At 34.7% G+C, this 23,504-nt stretch overlaps 2 protein-coding genes and 1 non-coding gene across 3 annotated transcripts; 2 read left to right on the forward strand and 1 right to left on the reverse strand.

The window, feature by feature from the left end:
- The first annotated feature begins 5,904 nt into the window (after nt 1-5,904).
- On the forward strand, nt 5,905-6,011 carry LOC115696157 (small nucleolar RNA R71). Its single transcript, XR_004007748.1, has one exon. It is a non-coding gene; the product is annotated as a small nucleolar RNA R71 (small nucleolar RNA).
- A 5,898-nt stretch (nt 6,012-11,909) lies between these two features.
- On the forward strand, nt 11,910-14,268 carry LOC115724773 (putative glycerol-3-phosphate transporter 5). Its single transcript, XM_030654120.2, has 2 exons — nt 11,910-13,342; nt 13,503-14,268. Exons 1-2 carry the CDS (start codon nt 12,301-12,303, stop codon nt 14,045-14,047), a joined length of 1,587 nt encoding a protein of 528 aa, XP_030509980.1. The 5' UTR covers nt 11,910-12,300; the 3' UTR covers nt 14,048-14,268.
- A 105-nt stretch (nt 14,269-14,373) lies between these two features.
- LOC115724774 (probable protein phosphatase 2C 27) lies at nt 14,374-17,877 on the reverse strand. Its single transcript, XM_030654121.2, has 4 exons — nt 17,389-17,877; nt 16,273-16,467; nt 15,716-15,927; nt 14,374-15,411 (listed from the first exon to the last, which is right to left on the reverse strand). Exons 1-4 carry the CDS (start codon nt 17,560-17,562, stop codon nt 14,838-14,840), a joined length of 1,155 nt encoding a protein of 384 aa, XP_030509981.1. The 5' UTR covers nt 17,563-17,877; the 3' UTR covers nt 14,374-14,837.
- Nucleotides 17,878-23,504: the final 5,627 nt, after the last annotated feature.

The following is a 23,504-nucleotide window of genomic DNA, read 5'->3' on the forward strand; positions in this document are numbered from 1 at the left end:
ATTGAATGCGTCAGCAGTGGCGGGAACCTTCTTTCCACGAACCTTCACTTCCCCATTTCGACGGTCGGGCCAATTTGCAAGGAATTCACAGGCCATAGTAACATTAGCCCGACCCCGAGTATCCACAAAACTTCCCCACTTCATTCTTTCAATTTGCGCTCTGATTGTCTCAAACCGAGGTTGGCGCCTCAATGGATTTTCAGGGAATTCAATACCCCTATCTTCAATATAGGCTCTATTCTTCAACCTTACGAAGCGATTGTGAGCCTCGATACTACCAAAGCGGGTTCTATCAAAACCCATTGGTGGTGGGTTCGAAGACGAACCTTCTTCAACATTCCTTGTCCTCTTTGGTGCCATTTTTTTTTCTTTTTTTTTTCTTTTTTTTTCTTTTTTTCTCTTTTTTTTTTCTGAAACTTTTTTTTTTTCTAAGAAAAATTGGGCAGCACCTCCCCTTAAATTTCCTCTATCCCAAAAATACAAAATTCACTCAATCAATGTTCCTAACCACTTAATACCACAATACAATAATAATAAACCCAATATTATCAATTTTTACCCCACACACAATTATATCACTCAAAATTTAAAATAATTAATCAAATTCTTAAAAGCATGAAGAAAGTGATACTTACAACCCGAAAACGCTTTTCTCCACCTCCATTGTTGAATGTCTTGAAAGCTTGAGTTTGAGGGTGACAACAATGGTGATTTTTGGTTTTGGGTATTCTTTGGTGTGGGTTTTGATGATATGTGTAGATTATTGAGTGAAATTGGGTTTTTGATTGGATTGGGTTTAAGAAATTTGAGAAAAGATGAAAAGATTGAAGTTTGAAGATGAAAAATTGAATTTTTGAGAGGAAAAGAGGGTAGGGTCGGCTGAGAGGATTTGAAATTTGAATTTGGTTTGTGTAGGGTTGAATGAGGGGGAAAGTGTGAATTTATAGAATTTTTCGTCAGCAAGTCGCGACCTGGCCACAGGCGAGTCGCGACTTGCTAACGAGGAAAATTTTGGCGTTTCTGGAAAATCAGCAAGTCGCGACTGAGGTCGCGACTTGAGAAATAGGTCGCGACTAGGCTTAATGCTAGTCGCGACTTCTGGGCTTCAGGTCGAAAAAATAATTTTTTTTTTTCACGATTCAATTAAAAAGAAATAATGTCTGGTACTAAACTAAAAATTGAAAATACTAACAAAACAATCAAAACAAAATAATACTTGGGCTGCCTCCCAGAAGCGCTGAGTTTATCGTCATGCAGCTAGACGCTGAGCCTTGGATTTCAAAGTGGCGCCAGGATCATGGCGGACTTGGCTTGGTCAAACTGACCTCCCAAGTAGAGCTTTAACCTTTGTCCATTGACTTTGAAAGTTGTTGGACTTTCACCTTTTAACTCCACCGCTCCATAAGGAAACACCTTGACCACCGTAAATGGTCCCAACCATCTTGATTTCAGCTTTCCAGGAAACAGTTTCAGCCTTGAATTGAAGAGTAGCACTTGCTGTCCTGGTTGAAACTCTTTCCGTATTAGACCTTTATCGTGCCACTTTTTAGTTCTCTCTTTGTATATCTTGGCGTTTTCATAGGCTTCGTTCCGAAACTCATCTAACTCATTCAAATTTGTAACATCTTTTCTCCCCTGCAGCTTTTAGTTCCATGTTGAGAGTCTTCATGGCCCAAAAAGCTCTATGCTCTAACTCCACCGGTAAATGACAAGCCTTTCCAAACACCAACCGATATGGGGACATGCCAATTGGTGTTTTGAAAGCTGTTCTGTACGCCCACAGTGCGTCATCCAACTTCCTTGACCAATCTTTCCTTGATCTTTGCACTGTTTTCTCCAGAATCATCTTAATCTCTCGGTTAGAGATTTCAGCTTGGCCATTACTTTGGGGATGGTATGGTAAAGCAGTTCGATGTCGAACACCATATCTTGAGAGGAGTGCTTCAAACTGCTTGTTACAGAAATGGCTCCCTTCATCGCTTACTATTGCTCGAGGAGTACCAAACCGAGTAAAAATGTTCTTTTGTAAGAAGCGGAGAACTGTCTTTCCATCATTTTGAGGTGTAGGTGAAGCTTCGACCCATTTAGACACATAATCAACAGCCAAAAGAATGTACTGATTGCTAAAGGATGAAGGAAAAGGACCCATAAAGTCTATTCCCCATACATCAAACAATTCAACTTCTAAAATTCCTGTTAAAGGCATCTCGTTTCTTCTTGAGATATTACCTGTTCGTTGACAACGATCACATGCCTTTACAAAAGTAGTAGCATCCTTGAATAGCGTTGGCCAAAAGAATCCACTTTGCAACACCTTTGCAGCTGTTCTATTCCCACTAAAATGTCCCCCACAGGGTAAAGCATGACAGTGATTTAGGATAGAATACATCTCCTCTTCAGGAACACATCTCCTTATAATCTGATCGGCGCAGTGCTTGTAGAGGATTGGTTCTTCCCAATAGTAATGTTTCACCTCAGAAAAGAATTTCTTCAATTGTTGACGCGAAAGCTCGGGTGGAGTTATTCTTGCAGCCAAGAAATTAACATAGTCAGCGTACCAAGGTACCATCAGGTTTTCCCTCACACTAAAGAGTTGTTCATCAGGAAATTGCTCATTTATTTGTACCTCCTTTGTATTCTGACTCTCTTGCAGCTCTAATCTTGACAAATGGTCTGCTACTGTGTTCTCGGTGCCCTTTTTATCTTTTATCTCTAAGTCGAACTCTTGAAGTAAAAGTACCCACCGAATCAGTCTTGGTTTTGCATCCTTCTTGGTCATAAGGTATTTGATTGCTGAATGATCTGTGTAAACAATTACCTTATTTCCAATTAGGTAGGGCCAAAATTTGTCACAAGCAAACACTATTTCCAGCATTTCTTTCTCTGTAGTGGCGTAGTTTAATTGAGCGTCATTCAGAGTTCTACTAGCATAGTAGATTGTGTGGAATACTCTGTCAACTCTTTGACCCAGAACCGCTCCAATGGCATAGTCACTAGCATCACACATCAACTCAAACGGCAGTTCCCAATTTGGTGAAGTTACTATCGGTGCTGTAATCAATTTCTCCTTTAAAATCTTGAAAGCTTTTAAACAATCTTCTCCGAACTCAAATGGAACTCCATTTACAAGTAAGCTCGATAAAGGTTTTGAGATTTTAGAGAAGTCCTTGATAAATCTGCGGTAGAAGCCGGCATGTCCCAGAAACTCCTCACTCCTTTTACGTAAACCGGAGGTGGCAAATTTTCTATTGTTGAGACCTTTGCCTTATCCACCTCAATTCCTGCTTTTGAAATTTTGTGCCCAAGAACAATTCCTTCGTTACCATAAAGTGACACTTCTCCCGCTTAACACCAAGTTAGACTTCTCGCACCTTGTTAGTACTTTTTCCAGATTTTCCAAACAATGATCAAAGGAAGAACCAAACACTGAGAAATCATCCATAAAAATTTCAATACAAGATTCAATCAAATCTGAAAAGATAGCCATCATACACCTTTGAAAAGTGGCAGGGGCGTTGCACAAGCCGAAGGGCATTCTTCTGAAGGCAAAGGTACCATAAGGACATGTGAAAGTAGTCTTCTCCTGATCTTCAGGCGCTATAGCTATCCGGTGGTACCCGAATATCCATCAAGAAAACAAGAATACTCTTGCCCCGCTAATCCGTCTAGCATTTGATCGATGAAGGGCAAAGGGAAGTGATCTTTTCTTGTTGCCTTGTTGAGTTTCGTAATCGATGCATCCTCCAACCGTGATCGTTCTTGTAGGAATCAACTCATTCTTTTCATTCTTTATCACTGTCATTCCACCTTTCTTCGGGACCACTTGCACCGGACTAACCCACTTACTATCTGAAATAGGATAAGCAACTCCAGCATCCAACCACTTAACTACTTCTTTTCTGACTACTTCTTTCATGGGTGGATTGAGTCTTCTTTGAGCATCAATAGTTGGTTTGGCGTTGTCTTCCATGAGAATTCGATGCATCACTGTTGAAGGACTGATTCCTTTAACATCTCCTAGTGTCCAAGCGATTGCCTTGTTGTGAGCCCGAAGTACCCTCAAAAGTCTATCAGTTTCCACATCAGAGAGAGAAGCTGAAACAATAACTGGCAGCTTTTTATCTTGACCCAAAAACTCATACCTCAAGTGACTAGGAAGCACCTTCAATTCAAGTTCTGGGGGCTTTTCAGTAGATGGCTTCAGCTCTTTTGGAACTGCTCCCAATTCCTCAAAGTATCTTCTGTTCAAAGGCCCATAGGAGTCGAGCCACTTCACATACCCCATGACCTCTTGTCCTTCTTGCTCCGTCAATTCATCTTCAGTTAGACTTAGTTCAAGAGGATCATCTAGCAACTTTTTCTCACTCACCATTTCATCAATCAAATCAATAAAGAAGCAGTTATCACTTGCCTTTGGGTACGTCATAGCCTTTAGCACATTAAAGACCACTTCTTCTCCTTGGACTCTCAGCTTTAATTCACCTTTCTGAACATCGATTAAGGCTTGGCCAGTTGCCAAGAATGGTCTCCCAAGAATAATTGGGACATTGCTATCTTCTTCCATATCCAAGACGATGAAATCAGCTGGAAAGATGAACTTATCAACCTTAACTAACACATCCTCAATGACTCCTCTAGGATGGGCTAGTGATCGGTCCGCCAATTGGAGAGTTACTGTTGTTGGCTTTGCTTCACCCAACTGCAGTCTTTTAAACACCGATAGAGGCATCAAGTTAATGCTAGCTCCCAAGTCACAAAGTGCATTTATTCCCTCAATTTTTCCTATAGTACAAGGAATAGTAAAACTCCCTGGATCTCTGAGTTTAGGAGGGAGTTTCTTCTGTAGGATGGCACTGCACTCTTCAGTTAGAGCCACTGTCTCATAGTCCTCCATCTTTCTCTTCTTTGACAGGATTTCCTTCATAAACTTCACATAACTTGGCATCTGCTCTAAAGCTTCAGCAAAGGGGATGTTAATGTGAAGTCTTTTGAACACTTCCAGGAATTTGGTGAACTGCTTGTCCAGACTTGACTTTCTGAGCCTCTGAGGATAGGGTATTTTCACATGGTGATCTATATTAATTGGTGGAGACTGCTGTGGCTGTGGTTGACTATCAGTAGCCTTCGTTGGAGTGGGTGTTGGGGTTGACATCGGTTGCTCTTTATTCTCCTTTTCTCCATTCACTAGTTGTGGCAATTCAGGACCATCATAATTTTTACCGCTTCTCAGGGTAATTGCCTTGGAGTTTTCCTTGGGATTTACTTCAGTTGTGCTAGGCAAATTCCCTTGAGGACGGGTTGCTACTTGAGTTGCTAGTTGGCCCATCTGTGTCTGCAGGTCTTTGATTGAAGATCTAGTTTCAGTCATGAATTGAAGCGCAATCTGTCCGCAAACTAGAATTTCCACCGCAGGTTTGTTGCCGATTAAACCGTTGATTCGATTCGGTTCGATTTCGTTGCTGATAGAACCCACTGTTTCTTCGGTTGTTACCCTGGTTGAACCCATAATTGTTGTTGTTGTTCTGTGAATAGTTTCCAATGGCTTTAGCTTCATCCATTGGCAAATCATCCACATCAGCTTGACATTCTGAAAAGTGATGGCTTCCCCCACATAATTCACACACAACTTGGGCTTGTTTAGCTTGCCCTGCAATTATCTTTGTCAATGCCTCAACCTGTGCTGTCAACTTGGTGATGGCATCGACCTCTAACACACCAGCTACTTTCTTTGATTGACTCCTCTCAGTTGGCCACTGTTGATTATTTAGAGCCATCTCCTCTAATAGATCATATGCCTCATTAGCACTCTTCCTCATAAAGGCTCCTCCAGCTGCAGCATCTATTAAAGTTCTTGTATTTCCTACCAACCCATTGTAGAAGTTGTGGACCAGCATCCACTTCTCTATACCATGGTGAGGGCACTTTCTGATCAAATCTTTAAACCTCTCCCAAGCCTCATGGAGAGATTCATTATCTTGTTGGCAGAAGTTATTAATTTCTCCTCTCAGCTTTGCAGACTTGGCTGGAGGAAAGAACTTTGACAAGAATTTCGTTGCCGCATCATTCCGGTGGCAATAGAGTTGGGTGGCAAGGAGTTTAGCCAACTCTTGGCTCGCTCTCTAAGAGAGAATGGGAACGATCTCGGTCGAATAGCATCATCACTAACTCCATTAACTTTAAAGGTTTCACAAAGTTCCATGAAATTAGAGAGATGCGGATTAGGATCTTCGAAGGGAGGCCACCAAACCGAACCGAAGATTGCACCATCTGAGTATGGCGGAGTTTGATCTCAAAGTTATTTGCATCCACTGCCGGTGGCCTGATACATGACTGCACTCCCGTCAGAGTAGGGAGAATGTAATCTCTCAAGCTGCGGCCATTAGCTTGATCTTCTACTGCGCCACCATTGTTACCGTTATTGCCTCCATTGTTTGCAACATTGGCAGCCATGATGTCTGAAGTTTCAGCAGTTGCTGAAACTCCCTCTTGCCTCTTGTTCTTTCGGTTTCTCCTACAAGTTTTCTCGATTTCGGGATCAACTGGCAATATCACTGCTTGTCCTTGACGGCGCATACACTTATGATTCCTGAAATAGATCAAGAAAATATTGCAAGAAAAAGGCTAGAAAAATCAGCAAGAGAAAATATACCAAAATAGAAGTTAGTATAATTTTGTGTAATATCAATCTTTAAACAATTCCCCGGCAACGGCGCCAAAAACTTGTTACGAATTTTTCTGTTTATTACGCAAGTGTACGTATCAAGTAGTATCTCACGCAAGTGAGGTCGAACCACAGGGAATTGGATTGAGTACTACTAAATTATAATTATGATTCTATTTGGTAAAATAATAAGTTGCAATTTTAAAAGTAAATAACTCAGAAATTAAAGAGAAAATAAACGAAGATTAATCAAGATGAGAGATTAGGGAGGTGAATCCTGTTGATAAGCTACCTAGGTTAATGCCTAATTGCTATCCTTATCTCAATGTGAAAGACAGATTATAAATTAACCTAACTCTTTTCAGATCTTTTAGGTTCTAAATAATATGTTCTCTAATTAACTTCTTAATTAGATCAACACAAAATCAGCATTAAGCAATAATCTATTAGTCACTAGGCTATGTAAATACTTTCGTTTTACATCAAAACCTAGACTATCCAAATTTTAGCATTCCCGATTCTCACTTTTCAGATTTCGAATTAGGATCATAGAACATGTAAAAGGTGATCAAGCTTACACATGAAATTAAACACAAATAAAGATAGTATTCACACATAAGATGAAGGAATGGCAATTATTTATTAACTAGGCATAAACTTAAACAACAATCATCATCCTCCCTTATTGGGAAATTTAGTTCATAATAACTCTAAAAACATCCATGATTAATTCAGAAATAAAAACAAACATAAAGAAGAATAAAAAGGGTAAAAGAAAGAAACTAGAAGGTGGTATCGCTCCGGGTCTTCAAGATAGCTTCCTCTCCACTTTGCCTCCACTATTAGGTCTGTTTTTGCTTCCTTTGACCTTCAATGTCGTATTCCTTATATAGGGATAAGTGGTGAGCCTCCAATTGAGTGAAAAATCAAAATTAGGTCAAATCTGCGATTTCCGTACATAGTCGCGACTAGCGTTTAAGCTGGTCGCGACTACAGGCAAAACTCGAAAAACCGAGTTTCTGCCTATCTTACGAAGTCGCGACCTGGGTCGCGACCAGGAAAAAGGGTCGCGACCAGGCTCATCAGAGGTCGCGACTACTGATGCTTCAGGAACCAAATTTTCCAATTTTTCCAAGTTTGTCCCAGTTTTTCGCCATTTGACTGAATTTGAACTTTAACACCCCGGGAACCTGAAATAATGAAAATCAAGCGTAAAACTGCTCCAAAAGACACCAATAGACGAGATAATGCTAACTTTAAAGACCCGAAATATAGGTTAATTATAACCTAACAACAGGCTGCCATCATATTATCACAAACAGAGTTATTGAATAGCCATCTCAATATGAGGCGGTCCTTTTCGGACAGTAAAAAAAATCTGAAAGAGATTTGTTGGCTAAGATCGCCATTTTGATGGCAATGTTGAAGCCGAAGGAGGGAGAACCACAACCCACCCAAGCAATAGATGACAAAGCAAATTACCGACTTGTGGAGAGCGATAATGAAGATGTGTTCCCAAAAGATTAGGAACCAAATGATAATGAGGCACCGTGTACTCCAACGGAAGCAATTATTACGACCATTGGTGATACACAATCACAGGGCAATATTCTACTCCTGACTGGACCCCCAGAAGATGTACCATTTGTGAGGAAGAGGAAGTCACCTTGCTACTTGAAGGACTACACTTAGAAAAAGAAAAAGAAGTGAGTTTTTCCAAAGAACGTAGATCCAAAAATGCCAGCAGACCGTAGATTGCTACGTACGTTCAAGAGGTGGTTGATTGGGGACATTCCCAATACCCGTTCTAGGAATGTGCACACTAGCGTCGGTGATGTGAAGTTCTTCACGAAGTTGTTACTGATGGGGGATTGGTTGGACGATGATGTAAGTATTTAATTATGGTACTCTTTTATAATGTTTTTATTGTTTTTTTTTTCCTGTAAAAAAAATTTATATTTTGCGACATAAAATGCCATCCATTTTATGATTGCTTTTTGCTCTCTGTTACCTTTTTTGACATTTCACGACATTGTCGCGACATGAAATGTTATCCATATTCTGTTTGTTTTTTGTTTCATGTTATCTATATATCAATATGTTCGTGACATTTTGTGACCTTTGGCGACATATACACTCCTCAATATAGTTTTTTAGCTTGTGGTTAGTATAGTACTTTCACAACATGTGGCGACATATCGCGATTTAAGTTGCAATGAAATACGACTTGATTTGTAACATCTCGCGATTTAGATTGCGATATGATGTATTTGATGCAATATTTGTCCTTTAATTTAAACTTATTGGTTTTTTCTCTCATTTTCATGCAGCATATAGATGTCATATTACACATGCTGAGGAGGAGACACTTTTATTTTCTAGAATTGTACCCTTAGTCGGGTGTGATTTTGACACAACACTCCCACAATTCCTCAGGGGCATTTGGGGGTATCACCAGGGTGACAGAAGCATCTTCCAATGGCCAAGTGATAGAATACTACAAGGGTATGGAGGGTCATTACCTACCATGTTAGAAGGACCAAGCCTTCTTATACTTCGTCCTGCACTTTGATAGACAACAACATTGTGTGGCTATTGGGGTAGACATTGAAAAGTGGCATCTTCGGGTGTACGATAATGATTTCTCGTGTACCAACGAAGACAATTTTAAAGCCCATATGCTACCTTGGCGCTTTTTGATGGTTATTAGCATGTCTAGAATCTAGGCCACATGTGTGTTCGTTGTGGAATACAGTGACCTCAAACATGTCATAACGTGTCTTCTTCCTCCCCCTCACTCTCCATTTGCAATTTGAATCCCTGCAAGTTGCGTAAAAAACATTGGCGCCAGACTTCTTCACCATGAACTCAAAATTCATTTTCAATGCAAACCTTCTCACTACACTTTTCAATTCAGTCTTATTTGTGTACAACTTGCCAACGTGCATTTCCCGTGAAGGTGTACCACTAAGAGAAGTTGTATACATATTATTTTCCTCTATGTCTTCTCTTGTCCACACAATAGGTTTGAATTTTGTACAAACTTCAAAATCAAATGGTACAGTACTACGAGAAGGAACTGGCTGGTTGCTACTAGTACCTTGTGTTTGGTGATTTTCACTACGAGGGGTTCTTCTTTCATGCTCTGTCCTCTGGTTCATTGGAGGTAGCGGAGGTAGTTCTAACCTTAAAGCATGTACCTCTATAGCTTCACCAAGTTGCAACTCTGCATCACCATCCTCGTTCAAATTTACCACATGATCATTGTTGTAAAAGGGAGCATCAAACTCATCAAACTGGTCAAATACATTGTCAACCTTATCCTCATCTATATTAGTAGGGGCCTGCTCATTCAAACCTACCGCTGGATCTGTTTTTGGGAAAATACTCCCAACAACACTTCTTGGGGGGACAGTTGGAAAAATAAGCTCCAAAATCGCATGCCTTTTAACCTTAGTCACAAATAGTGGCATCAAGTTCTCCACACTCATTTTTGCCTTCATTCTTAAGAAAAAACTTACTTGACTATCTTTCACTAAAACTTCCAGCGGTATTATATTGCCTTTCATGTACATGTAACACACCTCTACTTTCAGTTCATACACAAGAGGGTCTATATCCAACTCTTCATACAAATTTTCATGCTTCTTCTATAAAGAAGTGTTAACCTCAAACATTAACATCTTACTTTTTTGGGTTATTGAATATCCAGTTGAAACTTTTGACAGCCCAAGCCCCATCATAAAGTACAACTACAAACACAGTTGAATATGCAAACAAAAATGAGAAAAAAAATAATTCATATAAAAAATATGTCGAGAAATATTGCGAAAAATATTGTAATTTATCGTGGAATACATCGAAAACTATATCGCGACACATCGCTGCATGTCGATAAATGTCATTTTGGACTTCACCAGACACTATGCCTAAATATATCAATAAACATCGCAAATAATATCGATATAAATGGCAAAAATCATCAAAATAACACAAAACTACAGTGTGTCGCGACATACATTGCGACACATCGCCACATATCGTTATATTTCATCCCCGACCTCCAACACACTCTTTTATCGCTAAATGTCGCTAATAACATCGTTAAAGATCGCTAAACTCGCAAAAAAATCCAGAAAATGCAAAATCGCCGTATTTCAATGATACATAAAAACAAGGATATGTGTAGATCTATTCATATCAACATAAATACAACTAAATCCAATAATAATTACTAAAGAAATTACATACCTATTATTTTTTAAAGGAATTTCTTTCTAAAAGTTTTAATTTCAAGGTTGTCCAACTAACTCCACATTAATGTAAGGTGACCGAACTACAGTAGCTCAAGTGACGGGTGGTCTGACTGGTAGAGTGTGGGTGTGTGTGTGGTATGAGTTTTTGAGAGAGAGAGAGAGAGAGAGAGAGAGAGAGAGAGAGAGAGAGAGAGAGAGAGAGAGATGAGAAGTTTGGTGAGTGTTAGAGAGAGATGAGAAGTTTGGTGAGTGTTAGTTTTTTATTTTTTTTTTAGGAGTAAAATTAGATGAAAAACTTTATTGTAGCATATTTTGCATGATGCGGTAGCATAGTTTAAGTGGATAAATCTAATTTAAGTATAGATTGATAAATTTCTCATGTCTTAATGCGTAAGATTCAGTCCGATATTGACATAATTCAAGACATGCATGTTTATTTATTTGGCACCAACAAAACTTTTGAAATTTGACAGTTACAAACTTACAACTCTTGATCATTCTATCACTTTTGGTTGAGTCCCACAAATCACATCCATTGGTCGAAAATTTTCTGGTCTGTTATTACATTACAACCAATATTTTCTCTCACAAAACAAAAAATGAGTAATGCTATTTGTTGTACTATTATGCTCAGTTAAGTTTTAGTAATATGACTCTAGATGTTTGATCTTTGATTAATATACTTAATTATTTACATGATTAAAGGATATTTCTTCTCCAATTCATTTAAATAACAGTTTTTTCTTCTCATTTTAAAACCCTAAACCAATATAAACAGTAAAAATTCGATTTTGTGTTGGATAAAGTTCTAAAAAACAGAAGAAGTTGTATTTTATTGACTAAGAAAAGTAATGTATCAAATGCAAATGCAAGTGCAAGTGTGGATAAATGATAATAATGGTTGATTTTATTATTATTATTTTTTTTTTTTTTTGATAGAATTAATGGTTGATTTTCATATATTTATTTTTTAAGAAAATCATATTCATACCTGGATTTTTTGACTTTTGAAACTGCAGATGTTTCAAAACTAATTTGCTCTAAACTCCCAATTTTTTTTTTTTTCTATTAATAAAGTAAAATAAAAATTGGAATATGAATCCAATTACTTCAACTCAAAACAACCCAAGTCTTTATTCAACAACAAAAAAAAAAAAAAAAAAAAAAAAGAAACCCAAAAACAACTCAAGTACCAACTAACTTAGATCCACCAGCTTCTTCTTCTTCTTCTTCTCCCCACTTGTTCACATCCTCTGCAATTTTCTAGGGTTAGGGTTTTGTAAAACTGTTTGAATCATATAACGTTGTATAATCATTAATATTTCTGTATCAAAAGTATAGGCTGTGTACAATGTTGTAGTGAATTATAAGGTCTAGATCAAAATGCCACCCAATACTCAAATTTTAGCTCCAGGTCTAAATCTCTTTCCAAAACTAAAACCCCCAAACAAAACTCTAACTTTTCACCAAATCTCAGTACTAATCTTAACTTTTATTGCCTATGCTTCATTTCATGCCTCTAGAAAACCTCCTAGCATTGTCAAGAGCGTCCTTGGACCCAACATCAACTCAAATTCATCCACAACTGACTCCACTGTGAACTTGGCTGAATCAAATTCGAGCTCGATCGATACCGGTTGGGCTCCTTTTGATGGTCCAGAAGGAACTCAGCGATTAGGCGAACTCGATCTAGCATTTCTTTTGTCTTATTCGATCGGTATGTATTTCGCCGGTCATGTCGGTGATCGGATCGATTTGAGGTTATTTCTAGTGTTTGGAATGATGGGCAGTGGTATAATGACGATAATATTTGGTCTAGGCTATTGGTTTAGTATCCATGTTCTTTGGTTCTATGTTAGTGTTCAAATTGTTTGTGGGATTATCCAGTCAATTGGGTGGCCTTGTGTGGTGGCAGTTGTGGGAAACTGGTTTGGAAAATCTAAGAGAGGTTTGATCATGGGGGTTTGGAATTCACACACGTCTGTGGGGAATATTATTGGATCTGTTGTAGCATCTGGGGTCTTGGAATTTGGATGGGGTTGGTCTTTCTTGGTGCCTGGAATGTTGGTGATTTTAGTTGGGGTTTTAGTGTTTATGTTTCTTGTTGTGAGTCCTGATGATTTGGGATTTGAGCCTCTTGGTAAGGAGATTGAGATGAGTGTAGAAGAAGGCAATGTGGAGAATTCTGTAGAGAAAGTGGAGTCAGAGAAAGCTGGGCTTCTTGATCAAACTGAGAATTCTGATTCTCTTGTTACTGAGAATTCAGATACTCTTCAAGCTGAGAATACTGATTCTTTAGCTGCAATTGGTTTCTTAGAGGCATGGAAGCTACCGGGTGTGGCACCGTTCGCCTTCTGTCTCTTCTTCTCCAAGCTGGTGGCTTACACTTTTCTATACTGGTTGCCCTTCTACATAAGACACACAGGTATTAATCATAACTGTTTCTCTTAACTAGCAATGTTAGGCATGTGAAACTTCATGAACACATTACTTATGTAGTGAAATGAAATACTGTATGAAATGAATTGTTAAGTGATCACTGATCAAAGCCACTTTTAAGTTTGTTCCTTGGTTTGTCATGGCAGCCATTGCAGGTGTACATTCGTCACACAAAACCGCAGGAATTCTGTCTACAATATTCGATATAGGTGGAGTCTGTGGAGGAATTTTGGCAGGTTTGATCTCTGATGTAATTGAAGCTCGTGCCCTTACTTCAATAGTATTCTTGTTACTATCAATTCCAGCCCTTGTTTTCTACCGGGTTTATGGAGGCGTTTCTATGATTGCCAACATATGTTTGATGTTCCTTTCCGGGTTGCTTGTAAATGGCCCGTATGCACTCATAACAACAGCTGTTGCAGCTGATCTTGGTACTCAGACCATGATAGGAGGAAACTCTCGTGCATTAGCTACTGTGACTGCAATCATAGATGGAACTGGTTCTGTTGGGGCAGCTCTTGGACCACTTTTAGCTGGGTATATTTCCACCAAAGGATGGAACAATGTTTTCCTAATGCTAATTCTTTCAGTTTTTCTTGCAAGTTTGTTCTTGATTCGTATTGCTAGAACTGAGATTAAAGGGAAGTTGAACGAAGGAAAATGGTGTTGGAATACTGTAGACACACATTGAGTTTAGTTCCTTTTTTTTTCTTTTTTGAAGGTTACACTTACATGAGCTTTCTTCCCTAATACTTTTATTTCATGTTGGAAGAAAGAGCAGAGCACAATGATAAAGTTGCTCAAGCCATATTTTTGCATCTTATTCTTTACTCATTATTATCAAATTTCATATACATGTACAAAGACAGTTACTGAATAAAATTCTTCCTATTCTATTTGGTTTAAGATAAACATTTTCCTTTCTGTTTTACAAATAATTAGCATTCTTAAGTTGTCAAAATACTAATGTTGTAACAAATATTAAATACTAAATATATAATTCTTGAAAGTGGTGTATTTGGTGTAATCTTGTACTTTATCATAGAAATCATTTAAATGAGAGTATCCATAAATAATGGTTAACAATCCAATCAATCAGTTATATACAGTTTCAGTGTACGTTTAGAAAAACTGATATTGCAAAGAGCTAAGAATAATGTATTTACAAATTATTTCGACGAATTATCTTGACCTCCCTTATTGCTGACATGGTCAAGAGGTCAAAGAAAGACAAAACTACAAACACTTGTCCCAAAATTTGGTGAGCCCACGTATCTGTTGTTTTCTCTTCCATCTATCCATGAACCCAATGGGGCATCAGAAAAGTAAACGAGAAAGCCCAAGAGGCAGTTTTCTTTTGGTGGCTGAATGTGTATACAACACAGATATAAAACTCTGATGAATCAGCTTAACTACTACTACTACTAATCTTGACTGATTCTGAACTTGACCTCTCAATCTCATGGGAAAAATTAACAAAGCTAAAGGTTCAAGGTCCCTTCCAACAGGCTTCTGAGATTGTTAAGTCCTTCAGCAGATATGCTTCTTCTGACTCTTGGCCTTTCTACCACCACTTGAGGAGGTGGATCCAAGTGAAAACTCACCATTACAACTGTTAAATTGTCATCCGCTCCTCGTTTTATTGCCTCCTCTACTATAGCCTTGCAACATAGTTTCACATCATTGTGTTCCTGAAGTTTCTTTCTGGCAATGTCTACAGCGTTTTGGTTGCTGAAGACTTCCCATATACCGTCACTACCAATAATCAAGAACTCATCATCTTTAGTCAATGTGAACAGTCTGAGTTCTGGTTCAGCACTCAAGGGACCTCCTATGTCCCCCATCTCCTTCATTCCTTCAAGGTGCCAATCGCCTAAAGCTCGGGTGACACCTAACTGACCATTCAAATAACCATCATCGACAAAACCACCTAAAGACTCGACCCGTGTCTTTTCTTTGATGCAGCAGGGCCTGTGATCCCTTGATAATTCGATAGCTCGTGCACATCGTGACAATACTGCCCGGCAATCACCAGCGTTTGCCACAAGCAAAGATCTGTTCAAAATATCATCACAATTGTATAGTAAAAACAATCAGGATCAATTACAGCCATCATTACAGAAGGATTTCTACCAGCCTGTGTTTTCAGTCTCAAATTCAATCAAAGTTTGTAGCTGTTACTTAATTAGGTTTTTGCATAAAATCAATAATGTTATTCTCTTAAGCCAGCTTGTTCTGCTAATGTCACTTCCAAGAGAATTCAATCTGATGATCATAGCTCCTACTCTTTGTAGGATAACAGATAATATCAAAATGGACAGATTATCTAAGATGAAACCGAAACAAAGAATATGCTTACCTTCCAAATATCATTGCAGTAAGTGCAGTTGTGCCAGAAGAAAGGGATGATTCAATAGAGCATGATTTTGCAAATGCAGCATCAGTCTCCATGAAAGACCTTGTTACTACCTTCTCAAGCTGTAAAGGAAAGTCAGCATCCTCGACAATAATTCTTGGCAAATGGTCACGAACAAATTGTGCTGCAGCCTTTCCTCCATGTCCATCAAACACCTAATCATTCAAATCAAATTTGCATTAAATTTATGAGGATACTTCATTGAAATTATTTATCATTCGACACTACCAGGTAACAAAACATATATCCAACAATCATTCATGCCCATCCGACTTTTTATTTTCTTTATTTGTTGGTGAAATTTACACTCCCAGGCCATAGACTTATGCCTGCTCAACATTAAGACTGCAAGGCTAATTATCAACTAAAATTGAAATTTAGATAATTTGGTAATGAAAAGACCAAGAATGATGAAACAGTATTCCCAAAATTTCTTTATCAAAGACAGAAAGCAACCATGAAACGATGACCAGCTAAAATAAAGGGGTAAGAGTACTTACACCATAGAAGGAGATAGCTTCTTTGTTGAGTAGATTAAAGCCATATTTCTCAGCCAGGTTACTAATGCAGACATGAGTATCCTCCATGTAAGGACGACTCCCGATATCCGACCACTCTCCAGATCGAAGAGCAGGGACAAAGTTAAACTGGTTTTGTTTGTCTACAATTACCCTATCCTCAGAAATGCTCTCTAGCTACAAAATATCACAAATGGTAAATTGGTAATGCAACTATCAGAATCCAATATAGAAAAGGATGACCAAAGTAATAAAAAAAATATAATGCAAGAGAAGTTGTCTCCTTCATCAATACTGTATTGAAATCTCTGCATTAAATAAGTCATTGATTATACGAAATCAAGTTAAGATAACAAAAACACGAAAGAATTGACACACAAAACCAAAAAAAAACTCACTGTACCTTCAATAACAGCCAACATATTACATAGCATAATGAAAGCCAAGTCCAATTATGGAAAGAGGTATGCACCGACAGGTAGACCAAGTACGAAACTTGATTATTAGATTCTAAAAATAGTCTAATTTACTCTGTTGATTCCTACTTTTACTACTAAATGTCACAAGGGTTACCCTCACAATATCAGAATAACAGGAAGTTGAGCCTAAATTAGTAGTATCTAGAATGAATCTTGAACAATGCCTTAGAATTCTTTAAATAAGTCTTAAGCATCAATAAATATTATAGGTTTCAATGAAAGAATGAGGGGTAAATATAAAAGCATAAACAGAAAGAAAATATAGACCAACAAATTAATCAATCAAAGCATTTATAATTTTTTTAAAAAAATAAAAATAAAAATCAATCAAATCAACCCTCCCAACCCAAGAACACAGTTTTTGACCGTTCAGATACTGATCGCTTCCAGCCAATAGCAAAAAAGGCAGTGTTTGAATTCACAAATTAGAACAAAAACAAATTCCATAATACCTAAGCTGAAATAAGCAAAAAAAGAAAATCCAATCCATCCAAGAAAAAATAAATAAAAGAAAGATAATAACCCAGAACTTCATAAATTAAGCAAATGGGTCTCTGAAAGTTAAAAAATTGGAGATGACCCAACAAAGCTAAAGGGCAAAGAATCACAAAATTCTTACAGGAAGTGAATTTGGGATGAAGCTCAACACAGGAGATTCGTCATTGAAATTCTCCATCTGGGTATGCTGCAAAGGCTTCTGCTTGTCGTTATTGTCACCGCTACTGCTGCTGCTGTTGTCAAGATCTTCTCCCACTGTTTCTTCTTCAACTTGCTCTAAGTCTTTGACACACATGACGATTTTGCTGCTGGTGATGGTGATGAGATGAGATTGAGATGAGAGTGTGTTTGTTTGGTTTTTCTTTTCCTCTCTTTCCTTTCTAACCAACTCTGTAGTTTGGTCTGTGTTACCAGCAAAGGAAAGAAAATGATGAAATAGAGAAAAGTATATATGAGAAAAGATTCTCAGAATATGTGAAAAAATTAAAAAAGAAATAAAATAATAAAATAAATTGGTCTGTTTCTTAGTAAGAGAGAGAAACAGTGATTTATTATAGAATCACATCACCCATTCAAAATGAGTATATGGATCCATTTCTTTTCATATTTACATAGTTTTAATCTTGAATATTTTATATGTGCTTAAAATATGAAATTTTTAGAGGACTGTTATTGAAAATTAGTAGAGATTAATATTTCTATATGTACCATCTTATATTAGTGATATTGGCTAAAAATTATTTATTAAATTATATGGAACTTGATACTTAATTACACGAATAATTAAGAGGGTGCTTAGCACCAATAGTATTTTTTAGCATTTTTTTTTATTTGTGCATTTCCTATATTCTGTAAATTTCTCTTAAAGTTTTAATAACATTGAAAATTTCTCAGAAAAAAAAATATTTTGTAAATTTATAAGAAATTCACAATCATTTAATATATTAAAAATAAAATTTAAATAATTATTTACATGTATCTTTTTTTATAGTAAAATAAAATTAATTAATTAAATCCTATATTTTGTATATAAATTATCTTAAACAATAATATATATTATTATTTAAAATAATTAAAATGATAATTACTCAGATATTAAAATATATACTAAAATATTTTTTTATGATTGGGTTCGTTATAGTTACAATATTTTTATAAATTTTTTAAAAAAAATTTAAATTTACATTATCAAAAATTAATTTAAAGTTTTTCAAAAATTATTAGAATTTTTTTAAAAAAAAAACTTATAAATATAATATTATAATTATAATTAAAAGATTATAATTAACCCTCCCCTATTAAAAATATAAAAAATAATACATCAATGCACACTTTATTATATTTTATCAAAAAGCGTGGCTGAAAATTAGTTGGTCGTGTTTATAATAATAAAATATAGTTTTCATATGTTTGGGTCACAGAACTCGGTTTGGTGATATCTTATTCATATTTATTTGGCTAAAATTTCTTTGAGTTATATAAATTATAGTAGATACAGATTTTTTTTCTTTTTTTGAAAGGTGTAGATACAGATTTTTTTTAAGGTTAATTAGGATTTTTACCTTCTAAATTTTGATATATACCAAATCATGATCTCTTAATTTTTTTTACTGTTAAAAATTCCCCATTAACTATTGAGATTATCGAATTTAAAGAATTTTGTCCAATTTTATTCAATTGTACTAATTTAGTGATTGTTTATGTACTAAATCATTCTCCCCAAACTTTAATATCTACCAAATCATGTCTCTCGAACTTTGACATGTATCAAATCATATCCCCTGGACTTTCATTCATGTTAGACTTTCTTTAGTAAATTTGGACAAAAATCCTTAAATCCAACAATCTCAATAAGTCAGATGGGATTTTTAACGATCAGAAAAATTCAGAAAGCATGATTTGGTACATATCAAAGTTCAGAGAGTAAAAATTCAAATTAGCCAATTTTTAATTGCATTTCGTCCACTTTTTAACCACCGAGTTTAGCAGCAGATATAAACATATATATAGTATAGTTTAATATAAAAAAAAAATCACAAAAGCTAATATCTGTACATTTAGGGTTAACAAATTTGATTTTACTTATTTTGACACTTAAATAAAACATCGTACTACAATCAGTCTACAATTATAAATTTTGGTTGTCAATAACAGGGCTTCTTGTCTTAATAAGTTTGGTATTGTTATTAATAATATTAATCATATTAGAAATTCTTTCAGTAGCATATCACTGTCGCATTGTATTCGGTCAAAGAACTATGTTGCTCATTTTTTAGCAAAACGAGCGTTAGAATTAGATGAGGCTTGTGTGTGGTGGTCGGGCTTGCCCATTTAGCTGTTTAAATTTGGCTATCTTTTGTATCTTAATCTTTTGGCTTGATGTCTTTCAAAAAAAATTATGATAGTAGGTCGTATGAAAAAAATAAAAATAAAAATAAATAAAATAGAATAAAATAGAATAGGTATATTTACAATAGTTGCTATAATTTATAAAATTTTGCATTTTATAGCCAAATAAAAGTTTGGGAGAATTTTAGTTACAAAAAAAAAAAAAATGAATAATTCAAGAAAAAAAAAAAGTTTATTTACAGTTTTTGGCATGGATAAATAGTGTCTAACACTATTAAAGCATCCACAATAAGCTATTAGCTATGATATCTAAAAAATTAAAAAATTTGCTCCATCAAGTAAGCTAAAATAATTAAAGAGTTTAGCCAAGTATTATTGTGCATTTTGTAGTAATTTTTTTTTTTTAAATTATAAAAGTAAAAATATTTTTTAAAAAACATGTTCTATAAAATTGTTTTTATTTTTTAATTTTTTAATTGAGAATCGCAAACAAAAAAAAAAAAACTCACTTTTAAAACAATTTTTAACAATTTTTTTTCTTAGTCAATATTTAAGACTCAAATCTCAACCTAGGTCTTGGACATGGCCGGCCATAATGATGTGCAAGGTGAGCTACTATAGAGAGCCCTTAAAAAATAAAGGGTACAATATATTTTTTCTTTGATGCCCAATAGTTTTTTTTTTTTTAATAAACCTAACTTTTGAAGGGACTAACAATTTGTCATTAGTCACTTCCATCCCAATTCTCAAAGCCTATCTTCAATTCTATTAATGTTTTTAAGTAAAAAAAATAAAATCTATTACTCCTATTTATTATTTTTTTTCAAACATTTTATAATTTTTTTTGAAATTTTTACATGAAAAATCCATTTTGCACAATTTATTACCTAAATACCTCTACACGCCTATGTCTACATTTTTACTTACAAAGTTGGTTTTATTACACAAATACCACTTAGTCATCATTCCATCTATCATCAATCAAATCCTACTCTCTTCCCTCTTTTTTTTTTCATTTTCTATCAATCAATCCATCATTTCACTCTCTTTTTTTCTTCTTTTCTTTTTATTTTTAATTTTATTTCAGTTTTTAATTTTTAATTTTTAATTTTATTTTCAGTTTTTAATTTTTAATTTTTTTTCCATAACAATTCTTCTTTTCTTGTTATTTTTAATTTTTAATTGTAAAGCTAGTTTCTTATATATTGTTGCTTAGTCTAGGATTGACTTCTATCAATCAATCCATCATTTCACTCTCTTTTTTTCTTCTTTCCTTTTTATTTTTAATTTTATTTCAGTTTTTAATTAAATCTTTTTAACTTATTAGTTTAACTTTACAACTTCTGAAATACTTTCATGACAAAAGAGAAGACTTTGACTAGGCCATTCAACTGATATAAGCATGTACAAATAAATTCGTACAATTTTAATGTCATTTTCATTCTCGCTGGACTAGCTCAAAGCCACGTCGAAATAATTAGATAACAAAATAAAATAATAAGAAACAATTACCGATGATATTCTATACTTGAAAAGAAAACGATCTAATTCATGCTTATAGTAGTATTGACGTGAGTAGAGTTATAAAATTAATATTAGAAAAGTATTAGGACAAACATGATTAAGATTTATGAGTAAAGGTGGCAAAGCTAATAGATTAGATTAACCTGGTCAGTCCCATTTTTATATCATCAATGGGTAACAATGAGATTTATTATGGATGTTGATGTTCAAAGAGTTTTTCCTGTATTTTAGTTTGTATACAGTTGTTTTGTAGTTTTATTATAGTTTTGCTACTTGCATATGTTATTTCACTATAAAATTAATATGCAACTATTTGCACAAAACTTACTATGTATAACTACTATTTCTTAGTCCCCATCAAATTAAATTCTTGCATAATATATAAACTATCATAAAACGATAATGCAACTATAAGACAACTATTTGCACTTGTATACAGTTGTTTTGTAGTTTTATTATAGTTTTGCTACTTGCATATGTTATTTCACTATAAAATTAATATGCAACTATTTGCACAAACTTATTATGTATAACTACTATTTCTTAGTCCCCATCAAATTAAATTCTTGCATAATATATAAACTATCATAAAACGATAATGCAACTATAAGGCAACTATTTGCACTTGCATCTAGTTGTTTTGTAGTTTTGTTATAGTTTTGCTACTTGCATATGTTATTTCACTATAAAATTAATATGCAACTATTTGCACAAAACTTACTATGTATAACTACTATTTCTTAGTCCCCATCAAATTAAATTCTTGCATAATATATAAACTATCATAAAACGATAATGCAACTATAAGGCAACCAAAACAAAAAATAAATCAAAATGCAACTGTATATAACGTAGATGTATTATTCATGAGGTTTTTTTTTTAATTTTTCACATCATACATTGTTTTGGATTTAGTGGGAGCTCCAGATCTGTTTGTTACAAATCTACATTTCATGAATATAGATTTCGATATTAGGGGGAGTTATTTTGATCGAATAAAATAGAAAACAAATGTGTAATTTCAGTTTCTTCACAGTTTTTCTGATTTTTTTTTCGTCATTTTCAGTTTAGATCATTGCAGGTATTCTTTTCCAGTTGATTTTGCCAGAATTAATAGTTGTATTTTTCTCGTTTTGGTTTCATTTTGGTTGTTTTGCGGTTTTGAAACGAGCGCGTATTTTCATCTTCATGGTTCGCTCTGTACAGCTGAAGGCTTAGTGCATGTGGTATTTTTGTAAATATTTGTATGTGGACTGTATAAATGTTTAATGGGCCGGCCCAAAGTATTTTTGTAATTTTTTTTCCTTTTTTGTATTTTTTTGTTTTTTTCCCATTTTTTTTTCTAATTTTTTTTTTTTTTGTTATATTAAACACAATAACAATTTTTATAAATAGTTGGAGTTTTTTAGTGTTTAGTAAAATATATAGCTAAATGATAATATTTAAAAATACTATTTATAATTATATTTTTTTTGTAGGGACTTAAATTTTAAATTAGAACAGGGTCTCCGAAATGTTTAAGACGGTCCTGGTCTTGGGACTCGCATTCTGGCCCCAATCCCAGTCTTGGACTCAGAAAATAGCCCTGGCCCCAGACCCGGACGTGGACCCGACTTAAATAAAATCAAAAATAAAAATAAAAGTTATATAACACATTTTTATTTTCTATTTTTGAAATTTAAAAAAAAAATTATAGAGAATATTTTTATTTTTTAAAAACACAAATTTTGTTTTTATTTTTGTGATTAAAAAATTAAAACCATAAATATTACCAAACACGCTCATAGTTACACACTTGTATTTATTTTTCAAACTTATTTTATTCTTTCTTTTTTTTTTTCTCTCGTATTTTTATTTTAAAAAAAATATTTGAATATATAATATTTAAATGTAAATAATGGGGGGTGATGAGAGTGCTCTTATATTGTAATTGGTGTATTTAAGTAAAAGAGTTTATATATTTGACTGTAAATTATAATATAGATTCCATATTAGCAATAGTAATTGTTATATTATTTTATAATATAATAATAAAGTAGATTAAAATGTGATAAATATATGTGAATAATATATTAAGTGTATGGTAAATAAATGTGTAACCTATGATTTTATAACCTACACTTTTGTAACCTACATGTTGTAACTTGGAGAGGAGTTACAATTTGTTGTCACTTGTAACTCATGTGTTGATCACACATTATTAGTGTAATAAAAGGGTTGTTACACAATTTGATGATAGGATTCAAATGGTATGAAATATAGTTGTTACAAACTATATTAATACTCATTTATATGAGAGAAATGAGTGTTGTGTATTTTGAATTCTAAGTGATCACCTATACATTATAAAAGGAGGTCTTTGGT

Source organism: Cannabis sativa, chromosome 6 (genome assembly GCF_029168945.1).
Source record: "Cannabis sativa cultivar Pink pepper isolate KNU-18-1 chromosome 6, ASM2916894v1, whole genome shotgun sequence".
Lineage (NCBI taxonomy): Eukaryota > Viridiplantae > Streptophyta > Magnoliopsida > Rosales > Cannabaceae > Cannabis > Cannabis sativa.

Bases quoted from the DNA above. Each gene is read 5' to 3' on its own strand.
- LOC115724773 (XM_030654120.2), top strand. From the start codon at position 12,301: ATGCCACCCAATACTCAAATTTTAGCTCCAGGTCTAAATCTCTTTCCA. The intron at 13,343-13,502 runs GTATTAATCATA...TTGTCATGGCAG, and splicing joins CTTCTACATAAGACACACAG to CCATTGCAGGTGTACATTCG.
- LOC115724774 (XM_030654121.2), bottom strand. From the start codon at position 17,562: ATGTGTGTCAAAGACTTAGAGCAAGTTGAAGAAGAAACAGTGGGAGAA. The intron at 15,928-16,272 runs GTAAGTACTCTT...TTGAATGATTAG, and splicing joins AAGCTATCTCCTTCTATGGT to GTGTTTGATGGACATGGAGG. The intron at 15,412-15,715 runs GTAAGCATATTC...TATTTTGAACAG, and splicing joins ACTGCAATGATATTTGGAAG to ATCTTTGCTTGTGGCAAACG.